The sequence below is a fragment of the Sparus aurata genome, chromosome 23, assembly GCF_900880675.1.
Source record: "Sparus aurata chromosome 23, fSpaAur1.1, whole genome shotgun sequence".
NCBI classification, from domain to species: domain Eukaryota; kingdom Metazoa; phylum Chordata; class Actinopteri; order Spariformes; family Sparidae; genus Sparus; species Sparus aurata.
The window spans coordinates 12870609-12883814 of record NC_044209.1 but is presented as its reverse complement, the minus strand read 5'-3'; the positions used below and the strand labels follow the sequence as shown (position 1 = coordinate 12883814).

At 39.8% G+C, this 13206-nt stretch overlaps 2 gene segments (V, D, J or C); both read right to left on the bottom strand.

The window, feature by feature from the left end:
- Window positions 1-10448: 10448 nt before the first annotated feature.
- LOC115576150 (Ig heavy chain V region 5A-like) lies at window positions 10449-10870 on the bottom strand (the record flags this gene model as incomplete). The annotated part of the segment is given in 2 exon segments: window positions 10449-10726; window positions 10828-10870. Coding segments are annotated over 2 exon segments (321 nt in total), but the record flags the coding sequence as incomplete, so codon positions are not given.
- A 514-nt stretch (window positions 10871-11384) lies between these two features.
- LOC115575182 (immunoglobulin heavy variable 3-30-3-like) lies at window positions 11385-11835 on the bottom strand. The segment is given in 2 exon segments: window positions 11385-11698; window positions 11787-11835. Coding segments are annotated over 2 exon segments (363 nt in total).
- Between the last annotated feature and the right edge of the window lie 1371 nt (window positions 11836-13206).

Below are 13206 nucleotides of genomic sequence, written 5' to 3'. Positions count from 1 at the left end.
AAATGTATATGTTGTTGTTTATATAGTTATGTTGATTTGCTAAAAAGTGTTTATGGAACATGCCTTTTTAAGGACGTCAGAGTGAAGACAACTAGACAAGCAACACACATCTTTATTTAGTTTCATGTTTGTTCAGATAAAGAGATTTTTGGAAAATGTTTCCATTCAATATTATAATTTTTAAAATATTTTCATACTCTCTTCCTCTCTTTACTGTAACAGTGAACTGGTGTCTAAATCATTAGTGGTCTGAGGGCTCCTCCTCTGGTGGCTTCATGTTACAAGTGTTCAGGCACTGAGGGGTTTTTGTTCAGGTCTACTGATGGTTTGTGTTATTGTGGCTCTCTGGCACAGTAATACACAGCAGTGTCTTCATGCTGCACATTCTGTCCATTTAGAGTCACTGTATTGCTGGAAGAGTCTAAATTGACACTGAACTTGTTCTTTAGTGAATCCTTGACGTTTGTATCTGAACTAATCCACTCCAGTCATTTCCCTGCAGGCTGTCTGATCCAAGCTGTGTAGTCGCTGCCAAGAGAATAAGAGACCTGACAGGTGATGGTCAGACGTTGACCTGGCTGCACAGTCACAGAGGCTGGCTGTGTCAACTGTTCACACTTCACACCTGTGGAGGAAACAAAATGTTTTGTCAGAAATGATCAAGTTAAACTACAAAAGAAGAACTGTTGACTTTGACAAATCCAGAGAGACTCACATCCAGCTGCCAACAGCAGCAGCAGAGCTACAGAAAACATGGTTGATGTTGAAAGTGACGTGCTGTGAACTCCACTGACAGCCTGATGGGAAGTTTTTATAGCTGAGTAACAAGGAAGCTCACTGAGTTTGCATAGAATCAAACATGAAGCATCAATGTTGGTCTGACTGGAGCCAATAGAAGAGTCTGTTGACTGTTATTATATCTGCAGAGTGAAAACATGCCTGGAAATCACCTCTGCTTTACACATGATATTTTCATTTCATTATACACTCAACTGGAACATTTTGAAAATGTCCCTGTTGTTACAGAAATGAAACAACTGTAAATGATTATCACAGCTATTCTCACTGTGAATATTACATGAACCATAAATGATGTAAAACTTGTGTCTGATGCTGCTGGTTGGCATGAAAGAGTTTTATTCATTTCAGTGTCAGCAGATGTTTGAAGACATACAGAGAAACTTGGAGCCTCGAGAGGAAAACAGCTGCTCAGGAACTGAAACCTGTGAGACAAAATGCAAAAACTACATCTGAGTGTTGAGAGTCAGTCAGTTAATATTAATGAGAACACAGAGTCTCCTTTAAGTAACAGAGGAGAGACAAACTTGTCACTGACTGCCCTCTAGTGATTTTATGAAAGGAACTGTAACATTATTTTTCATCTTTATGATGATCCTTTTAGATTGCACAAAGTTTAGAGACATTATTGTCTCTAAATTTTGTAGTAGTGTTATTTCAGTGACTACATTGTTGTGCTGTTCTGCAGGAATTTTATCAACAAATATTCTTGTTGTGTTTTATTTCATTTAACATTGACTATAAATGTTTCTCAGGAAAAGATTAAAGATTATAATATAATTGTGTATGATATAAATACTTCATGCTTTGTCTCCTTCAGCCCAGTAAAGATGAGTTCTGTAGGTTTTTGTAAAGCTGCTTAACCAACTCTAGTCACTGTGAGTCTCGAGCACAATAATAAACAGCAGAATCTTCAGTCTTCAGACTGTTCATCTGCAGATACACCTGCTGTCTGCTGTTGTCTCTGGAGATGGTAAACCGGCCTTTGGCTGACTCAGAGTAGTCAGTGCCGCCACTACCAGTATAGATCCGAGCGATCCACTCCAGTCCTTTTCCAGGAGCCTGTCTGACCCAGTGCATCCCATAGCTGCTGAATGTGAATCCAGAGGCTGTAAAGGTCAGTCTGTGAGATTCTCCAGGCCTTTTAACCACTGGTTCAGATTCTGTCAGCGTCTGACCATCAACACCTGTCAAGGCAAAACAGTTACACATATAATGAGTTACGTTCCCAATGAGAATGAAAATAGGTGAAATGAAAATCAGTGTAGATGTTCACCTGCCCAGCAGACAGTTAACAGCAGCAGTCCTGTCCTATAGTCCATCATGTTAAACTGTGTGTCCACTGTTCTCTGTCATCCTCTCTGCAGTCAGATAAGTAGAGGAGGAAGACATCTGAGTTTTGCATTGACTCCTCCTCACATGGAGGAACTGGATTTGACTTGGATCTCAGTTACTGTTTGTTGAAACTGGAGAATTTATATTTACTGAACATGTTTCATTCATTCAACAGAAACTTAGCAGTTTTTGTGCAACTATTTGATAAACTCATCATTTAGGTTTGTTGCCCCTCATTATAAAGAATTGTGCATCATGTCGAGAATTTGACAAACTGATCAATTTTACACTACCACTAAATTGAGTATTTATAATAATATTTTAATCAGATCATCAAGAGATGACAACAGATGTTGTTCTTTGTGTTGTAATGTTGATTTTCCGATGAAGTTTTCATGAGGCATACCTGTTAAAGGACATCGGGGGAAATTAAACTGCAGTAGCGAATACTGAACTTATTTAGGTTTCATGTTTGTTTAGATAAAGCGCTTTTGGAATGCAGTTGTGAGCTGAAATAATATTGTCATCATTTCACTCACATATTCTGTGTCAAAATGTCTCCATTCAATTGTATCATTATTGAATATTTAAAAAAACAGTTCATGTTTCTTTTATTTTGTTTGATGTGTCTCTTCCTCTTTTTACTGTAACAGTGAACTGGTGTTGAAATCATTAGTGGTCTGAGGGCTCCTCCTCTGGTGGCTTCATGTTACAAGTGTTCAGGCACTGAGGGGTTTTTGTTCAGGTCTACTGATGGTTTGTGTTATTGTGGCTCTCTGGCACAGTAATACACAGCAGTGTCTTCAGACTGCACATTCTGTCCATTTAGAGTCACTGTGTTGCTGGAAGAGTCTAATTCAAAACTGAACTTGTTCTTTAGTGAATCCTTGAGGTATGTGCTGTATCCCACACGTGTGCCTCCAGTCCACTCCAGTCCTTTCCCTGCAGGCTATCTGATCCAAGCTGTAGAATAGCTGCTAAGAGAATAAGAGACCTGACAGGTGATGGTCAGACGTTGACCTGGCTGCACAGTCACAGAGGCTGGCTGTGTCAGCTGTTCACACTTCACACCTGTGGAGGAAAACATGTTGAATATTGAATGAGTGTAATAAGAGTGAACAGTCAGTGTGCTGTGATCATACTGTCAGTGTCTCTGCCTCAGTGAGACTCACAGGATCCAGCAGCCAGCAGCAGCAGCAGAGCTACAGAGAACATGGTTGGTATTGAAGGTGATCTGATGGGAGCTTCTCTTCTTCTGCTGCAGCTGACAGCATGATATTAAGTCTTTATGGCAGACTGTGAGGAAGTTCACTTTGCATAGAGAAGAACACTGACAGGATATAAAAGAAGAATCAACTGTCCTTTTACAAGAAGTCACGGCTAGAAGTTGTGAAAATTCATTTTGACACGCATGTAAGACAATGTTCATATGATTTTAATGATTTTAGTTATTCATTTTTTTTTATTCTTTACAAAACTTTATCAAGTCAGATGGAAACACACTGACATAAAGACAATATTTAAAGCTGTAATCTGTAACTATATATGATATTTGAGACTCGACGTACTTCAATGGTAACTCATTTAATGTCGACAGTACGTGCAGATAACTTTTGTCCTATCGGCCGAACCATCTGGCCGTGTTTTGAAAGTGAATTTGCCGTTCATAAGTCCTTTCTCCATTTCCTTTCACTTTCACTTTTCAGTCCACCGTGTTTTTCCAGAACGCCAACCTTGCTTCTTCTTCTTCTGATTCCCTTTCTTATTCTCCTGCCACCCTCTGGATCAAGACTACAGGTGCCACCGACGGCCGTAAATCCAACAATGCGCGTTTCTTTTTCTTTTTTAATACTGAACGTTAATCGCGCGTTAAAAAAATTAACGGCTTTAAGAGGATGTTGCATTATTAACGCGTTATTAAGTTAACTTTGACAGCCCTAGTAAAAATCCATTGTCTGTGGCTCCAAATCATGTTATATTCTTTTTTTTTTTTTTTCATAGCTTTCATAGTGTCTTTCTCTCTCTTATCAGTGAACTGGTGTTGAAATCATTAGTGGTCTGAGGGCTCCTCCTCTGGTGGCTTCATGTTACAAGTGTTCAGGCACTGAGGGGTTTTTGTTCAGGTCTACTGATGGTTTGTGTTATTGTGGCTGTCTGGCACAGTAATACACAGCAGCACCAGTATAAGTCCCGCAGCCTCTGCTTAGTGTGGACAACACCTTGGTGGGTCTCTCATGGGCTCAACCAGGGATGCATAATTTTGCACAAACTTTACATACCATGCTGTGAGGCCCAGGAATGAGCGTAGAGTGGTGGCGTCTCTTGGCGCCGAAGCTTCTGTGATAGCTTCAAGGTGATCCTCATTTGGCAGCAAACCTTGAGCTGAAATGACATGCCCCAGGAACTGCAGGCTTCTCTGGTTGAAATGACACTTTTCAGTATTGAGCTGGAGGCCAGCTTTTTTTAAGTGCAGCTAGCACTGCCTGCAGGTTGCAGTCATGTTCTTGCTGGTCCTTGCCATAAACTATGAGGTCATCCAGGTAATTCTGGAGGTCCTTGAGGTCTTTCAGCATCAGGGACATGAGCCTGGAGAATGCACTTGGGGCTGAACACAGTCCACATGGTACTCTGTGGAACCTGAACAGTCCTTCATGCGTTATGAATGCAGTTATGTCACGGCTCTCCTCTGCCAGTAACACCTGATGATAAGCATTCGCCAAGTGATGTTGGAAAAAACGGTGGCTCCGCGCATTTCAGTGAAAATGTCATCCATATGGGGAAGTGGGTGACTGTCCATTACTACTGCCTTAATTGGCTCACGATAGTCCACTCACATTCTCACTTTACCATGGGGAAGCGGGTGACTGTCCATTACTACTGTCTTATTTGGCTCACGATAGTCCACACACATTCTCACTTTACCATTTTTCCTTAGTGTGACCACGATGGGTGATACCCACGGAGATGCATCAATCCTCTCAATTACATCCATTTCCAGCAGCCTCTCAATTTCGGCGGAGACAGCTTGTCTGACAGAGACTGGGAGCCTTTCGAAGCTTTTGTTGGACAGGCTGAACACCCTCCCTGATTTTGACTCTGTGAATGAAACCTTTTGCAAGACCCAGTTTCTCCCCAGTCATTGATTGGGCTATGATTTCTGCTACTGGAGCTACAGGTGAGGTGAATGCTGGTGAGGAGGTAGCAGGTGAGAGCACAGCTTTATGTTCAATAGAGAGTCTCAGTGCTCTGAATCCCAGCAAAGCCGTGACTGTCTTCACAACATATAATGTAGCTGGAACTGTCGTATCTGCATGCTGCACTGTAGTTGATAGGCAGCCTAGCACTGGGACTTTGGACTTAGTGTATGTCACTAACCTTGAAAGTGGCTCGGACAGTGGTACATCACTGAAGTGCTCTCTGTAGAGGTGCTCTGGAATGATACAGCAGAGCCTGTATCCACCACTAGCTCAGCAGGGCAGGAAGTTGATTTTGCACTTATAGTCACTGCACATAATCTTGTGATCTAAATGTACAGCACACCGCTTTACATCACTGTCAGACCACCCTTTCTTTTGACTACATTTTCTCAACCGTAGAACCTCCATATCCCTACGCAGACCCCACTTCAAAAAACACAAACTATCCCTTTAATTTCTTTTCTGCTCAACTTCTTCAGCACATACAGTCAGGGGCGGGCTGGGGTTGAAATTCAGCCCGGGAGCTTGATTTGGAGAGGCCTTTTATCCGATTGCATGACGGACCGTGGAACCGTCCGGAACCGTAATTTTAACATGAATAGTTTATTTGCACTATAATAACAGCAGGAGAGGATGGGCTTATTGTTTCTGTGTGACTGGAATTGGAACATCAACATGACATCTTAATATAATTCTATGCAGAGACCTGTTGCCAACCCAGTCCTGCACACTGCACCTGCACCTGGCACTGTTTTTCTGGTGGTTCCTGCTCCACTTTCCTCCTCCTCCTCTTCCATCTCCTTCTCCTCCTTCTCCTGTCCCTCCTCATCTGTCTCTTCCTCCTCCTCACTCCTATGACTGGCATCATCCTGTCCCTCTGCATCAACTCCATGACTGACACTGGCCTTGTCAGTTAATAATAACAATAACAGCATCAAAGATAAACGTTATGGCGCTTTTGCAAATAATTCACAGTGTTAGAACACAAATACAATATAAAAATCAACATAACAAAAGTGCCACACACACACACACACACACACACAAACTGTAAATAAATTCCTTACGTTAATGTATTTTTCTCGAGCTGGTAAACATTTCTATATATTAATGTAGAAACAGAACAGAAAAACAGGATGTATAGCCTATATATTAAAATATTATCTTTTTAACTTTGAACACAGACTCCCTCCTGAAATATGTTTTCTTTTGCAATAAGGAAATTTGTGCATTTTTCTGGTCAGCCAGTATGGATTTTATTTTTAATTGATAAAACAGATTAATGATTTATGCAGGTGTAACAGGTGTTCAACAGAAAACACATTTGAACCAATGACACGTGTTTGTTTTGCTTTGTTTGTTTGTTAAAAGCAAAATAAACACGTCTCATTGGTTTAGATGTGTGTTTTATGTTTTTGTGGCGTTTATGTTTTGAGCCCTGTCACTATGTGACGGACAATAAAGTTTTTTGAATCTTGAATCATTAGCTAGCAACATCATCACTAGCAAACACACATGTCGGTGCTGTGGAACTTCTTCGGCGTAAATGAGACAGATAAAACACAAGCCATCTACAATCTATGCAACGGGAGCATCTGCAAAAAGTTTCAACGCGTCAATGACGTCATTGATCAGATCGGTGAATTAAGACTTTACGCTGATCTCACAAATCACTCAAAATGCAAAATATCGTCCGATCCGATCGGCGGAGAGACTAGTTCTGTTTGCCCTGAACACATCCAAAAACACAAACTAGAGTTCTCAACGGGCCTGAAATTGTTCTTTTATTAAACAGGAACATAACGGTTTAATGACAGACTGAGCGGCTGAGCCAATCACATTTCAATAGAAACAAGGATCAGCTCAAGTTGGGAGGGGTCGCTCATATTCCCCCTTAATATGCAAAATATTAGATTGACCCAGGCTGGCGTTCCACTCTGTGCCACCTGCGGCCGTTTTATGGGGTAAAAAAAACGTTCCAATCTGATCCATGGAGGCCCCACCCCCCAACATACAGGACCCAGAGGACCCGGAGGATCCACTATAAAACGCCCTGGTGCCAGAGATCGCGGGACACCCTCAGAGGTCTTAAGTCCATGTCTTGATAGGTCAGAGCTGTTTCGGCTGCACAAGGGGAACCTTCACAATATTAGGCAGGTGGTCATAAGGTTATGCCTGATTGGTGTTTTTAAAAAACAGTTTTTAAACATAAACACTAAATCTGAGAAGAGGGGGAGTGTTGTTGAGAGTTAGAATTTTTGATGTGAAGTTAAAAAGGTGAACTGTCAGTCTCATGCTTCCATTATAAAACTGATGGGTCACTTCATCGTGACAGAGAGAGAGAGAGAAACTACTTGACACTGACTGACATCTAGTGGTTTTGTAAAAGGAACAGCAACATTATATAATGATTTCAGCAGATTGTTTTGCTGTCATTGCCTGTTATGTGAGTCATTGATCATTATATTAAATATTATATTTAATGAATTCTTTAAATGTTTATTGTTGTTGGTTTGAGGTGCACATTGTAATGTTGGGAATGTGAATGCCTAAACAAGAAGCCAGAAGCATAAACAAACTATACATGAACAAAAACTCTATTCATTTTATTTTCTGAATGAACTGAATGAACAGAAAATACGATTTCATACTGTCTATTTTGTTTATATGTTGCGGACCCCGCCACCTTGCTAGTTTCAAACACTGTTCTGAGGGCCTTATTTTCCTCTGAGAACAGCTTGTTTATTTATTTATGGCAAACTACACAGTGCCACTTTGTTGGCATATTCATCAATAGTGTAAATAAATAAAACTAAGTATTTTTCAGGCTCTTTCAGTCCAGTACAGATGAGTTCTGTTGGTTTTTGTACAGCTGCTCAGCAACTCCAGTCACTGTGGCTGTCGAGCACAATAATAAACAGCAGAATCTTCAGTCTTCAGACTGTTCATCTGCAGATACACCTGCTGTCTGCTGTTGTCTCTGGAGATGGTAAACCGGCCTTTGACTGACTCAGAATAGTAGATGTAGCTACTGTGATAGTTGATATATGCGACCCACTCCAGTCCTTTTACAAGAGACTGTCTGACCCAGTTCATCTCATAGCCACTGATTGAAAATCCAGAGGCTGTACAGGTCAATCTGTGAGATTCTCCAGGCCTTTTAACCACTGGTTCAGATTCTGTCAGAGTCTGACCATCAACACCTGTTGAGACACAAGTAAAATATACATGAATTACATCTTCACTGTCTCTCCAGGTGTTTTCACCTCAGAGGGAGACTGGTCCAGTTTGATCTCACTCCAAACTCCTGGAAGCAAAGAAAATGTGATCATTATCCAACAAACTTGTAAATCACAGGTTTGACATTTACAAAAGAAGTAAAGCAGAATGAATTTTCTCACCATGAATACTAACTACAAATAATAAACTCCAGATGATTGTATTTTCCATTCTGTGATAAACACTGTAGTTCAGAGCTCTCTGATCTCAGTGTTTCAAATATATCTCAGTCTGTCACAGGTTTCTGTCACAAGTTACTGATGGTGTGTTTAAATCATTCTTCTAAATGACAATCTTTCACTCAAGACATACAAGTTTAGAACCTTTTTCAGCTCGGCTAAACTCCGACAGGGAAAATTGCATTCTATTTGTGTATGTATGAAGAAATACAGCGACTGTTAAAATTGTAGTTAAATTATGAAACGGTTCCCATATTTTAGATGCAATGAATTCAATGAAAATAAATTAACTAAACGAGTCATTACATTCATCTTGAATTGAGGACATTCAAGTTGATCTTAGTCTCTTCTACACTGAGAACTTAGATCAACCATCAATATTTTCACCTCTTATTCTGTCTGCCAGAAAGAAAACAATGCCTTAATAATTCAGTGAATTAAATAAAGATTCACGTCCCCATCTATATTAATGTTTGCATTTAACAATATGTGTGTGGTCGAGTCACATGGTCTCTGGGTATTTGTGCAGGTCTGTTGGTGGTTTGTATCACTGTGGGCTGACGTACACAGTAATAAACAGCTGTGTCCTCAGGCTGCAGATTCTGTACTGTCAGAGTCACCGAGCTGGTAGAAGTGTGTGTGTGGTAAAGGAACTTGTTCTTCAGAGCATTATTTTGATAAAAGTCTCCTCCACCCCACCGGTGCAAAATCCAGTCCATTGGTTTTCCTTCACACTGTCTGATCCAACCTGTTGCATAGCTGTTATCAGTCAAAGAATAACCAGAGACCTGACAGGTGATGGGCAAAGACTGTCCAGGCTGCACAACCTTTGAGTCTGGCTGGATGAGATCAATACTGTTCACACCTGTGGAAACACAAATCAACATTATCTCCATCATCCATCTGACTATTCAGTGTTTCTAATGTGTTTATTAGTGTGAATCCACTGAAAGCTCCTCACAGGATCCAGCAGCCAGCAGCAGCAGTAGAGCTACAGAGAACATGGTTGATGTTGAAGCTGAACTGATGTGAGCTCTTCTGTCGTCTCACTGACACAAACTTCACGTCCTTATGAGGCAACACACAAGAAGGCTAATTTACATACTGATGACAGTAAATCAGCTGACTCAAGTATATTTAAATGAATCAAGATGAAAACTAAATATTCAGGATTTCCTTTTCATCTCATTGAAATAGAGGATGAAACTTAAATCACTGACAAACATACTTTGGTTTGTTATGAAAGCTCCATGTTTTATAGTTTGTAGACTCAATGATATTGGCTGAAGACTCCTGATTAACTGATGGAAGCAGCTTTTTTAAATGATATCTGATTTAATAAAACTAACTTCCAGAATGTATTTCATTACTTGACTTTATTATGTATAAAAATGTATAAAAGTGTTATTTGTTTTTAACTCCGTAAAATATTGTATCACACCTTATGAAGTCCAATTATTTAAGTTGTTGCTATCACATTGAATTAAGATCCTCTGTTGTAAATCTGTGGACTCTTTCTCTCTTTACTGTAACAGTGAACTGGTGTTGAAATCATTAGTGGTCTGAGGGCTCCTCCTCTGGTGGCTTCATGTTACAAGTGTTCAGGCACTGAGGGGTTTTTGTTCAGGTCTACTGATGGTTTGTGTTATTGTGGCTCTCTGGCACAGTAATACACAGCAGTGTCTTCAGACTGCACATTCTGTCCATTTAGAGTCACTGTGTTGCTGGAAGAGTCTAAATCGATACTGAACTTGTTCTTTAGTGAATTTTTGACTTGTGTGTCATCACCCATCCACTCCATTCCTTTCCCTGCAGGCTGTCTGATCCAGGCTGTGAAGTAGCTGCTAACAGAATAAGAGACCTGACAGGTGATGGTCAGACGTTGACCTGGCTGCACAGTCACAGAGGCTGGCTGTGTCAACTGTTCACACTTCACACCTGTGGAGGAAAACATGTTGAATATTGAATGAGTGTAATAACAGTGAACAGTCAGTGTGCTGTGATCATACTGTCAGTGTCTCTGCCTCAGTGAGACTCACAGGATCCAGCAGCCAGCAGCAGCAGCAGAGCTACAGAGAACATGGTTGATATTGAAGGTGATCTGATGGGAGCTTCTCTTCTTCTGCTGCAGCTGACAGCATGATATCAAGTCTTTATAGCAGACTGTGAGGAAGTTCACTTTGCATAGAGAAGGACACTGACAGGATATAAAAGGAGAATCAACTGTCCTGTTACAAAGCGTCAGAGCTTGAGTTGCATTTTGAAAATTCATTTTGACACACATGTACGATAATGTTCATATGATTTTAATGATTTTTACGATTCAGTTTTTTAAATCTTTACAAAACTTTAACAAGTCGGATGGAAACACACTGACATAAAGAGAATATTAGTGGTAGAATATAAGTACAGATCTAAAAACACCAGAGATATAATATTTTTTTCTGAATAAAGCAGTTTTACTGAGATGATGATTCTCTGATTGGGTTGATTTTCTTGAACTGAAGTTTATTTCGGTAATTGTCAAAAAGCAGAAAGTAAAGTTTTGACTTGTTTTGACATGTTGAGTTTTTGTACAGCATTGCTCCTTCCTGTGTCACTGTGGCTGTCGAGCACAATAATAAACAGCAGAATCTTCAGTCTTCAGACTGTTCATCTGCAGATACACCTGCTGTCTGCTGTTGTCTCTGGAGATGGTAAACCGGCCTTTGACTGACTCAGAGTAGAATTGGCCACTGTCATCAGTATAAGTGAAGGCGATCCACTCCAGTCCTTTTCCAGGAGCCTGTCTGACCCAGTTCATATGGTAGCTGCTGAATGTGAATCCAGAGGCTGTACAGGTCAATCTGTGAGATTCTCCAGGTCTTTTAACCACTGGTTCAGATTCTGTCAGAGTCTGACCATCAACACCTGTTGAGACAAAAAAATATATGTGTGTCATTGGCTTGGCAGCACGAATAAAAGTTATCTAAAAATTAAGATCAGTGTAGATGTTCACCTGCCCAGCAGACAGTTAACAGCAGCAGTCCTGTCCTATAGTCCATCATGTTAAACTGTGTGTCCACTGTTCTCTGTCATCCTCTCTGCAGTCAGATAAGTAGAGGAGGAAGACATCTGAGTTTTGCATCGACTCCTCCTCACAGGGAGGAAACAGATTTGACTCATATATCAGTTACTGTTTGGTGAAACTGTAGAATGGATGTCTATTGATGTCCGTAACAGGTTCAGTATCTGAACCTCTGACTCTTTTTGTTTGTCTGTGAACGTGCAAGAAAAGCTTCTTGCCAGAACAACTTTTGGAGGTCTACAGACATCTGACACAGGTTCAACATCTGAATTACCTTCATTGTAAAATAAGTTTTTCAACAAATTGTCATGTAAAATACTTGGAAACAGAGAACGAATGTGTAAACAGTAGTTTTGAATTATGGCTTTTTGATATAAAGTAAATTGAAAATTATATTCATAATAAGGGGCAGACTTTTGGGGAAAGTTCCAGAAATGTTCAAAGGTTGGGTCATTGTGTAAAACATCATCAAATAGAAAGCGATCATGTGGCTCAGTAAATCACAAGCAAGCATGCAGCATTCACTGTTATTCGTTTTATCGAATACAACATTTTGGTCTTCTAATCATTGAACAGTAGCCGAACTGGTGGAGGTTTGATGACCAAAACATGGAATTCCACAAAGCTAAAATTACACACAATTGTCCTCAGTTAAACATTGAGGACTTTTGAATTCAGTCATTACTATTAATGGATCATTGAATGCTGAGTGGCTCATAGCTCGTCCGTATACAGAGTCCCACCAGTTGTACCTTACCAGACAGCCATTTATTTTTGACTTTCTCGTTGTAGAAAAATGTTTTGTCCCATTTGTCTGGTGATTGCCAGAAGGACACAGTGAATTCTCTATTAACTAAACTAAAGAACCCATTTTCTTATATATATGCTTGAAATCTTTATCTGGACTGAAGTTTGCTGATTATCTGACTGGAATCTGTTCATGTTTATGAATGAAAGGACAAAGAACAATGACAGAAATGGCTGATATAAAACAATACAACAAAAACATAAAACTTGATTCAGTAAAAGATACTGCTGCTTTTACTCTCTTCTTTCATTATGAAATTAGTTTATCTTATATGCATTAAAAACTTAAGAGCACATATTTGGAATGTAAATTACAGGTTAGACAAGTTATAAGATATTTTTTATTATTATTTTATTATAACATCTGTAAAATGAGGCAGAACATTTTTATTTAAAAAACTTTCATGCTCCTTAAACAGGACTTTTACTCTTCTAACATGCAGTATGTATTTTGAAAGTTGTAAAAAGTTTTCATATCAGAAGTTTCTTGGGAGATCTTGGGTGGTTAAACACAACTTTTTTTCATAACTTTTTGTGTGACAAA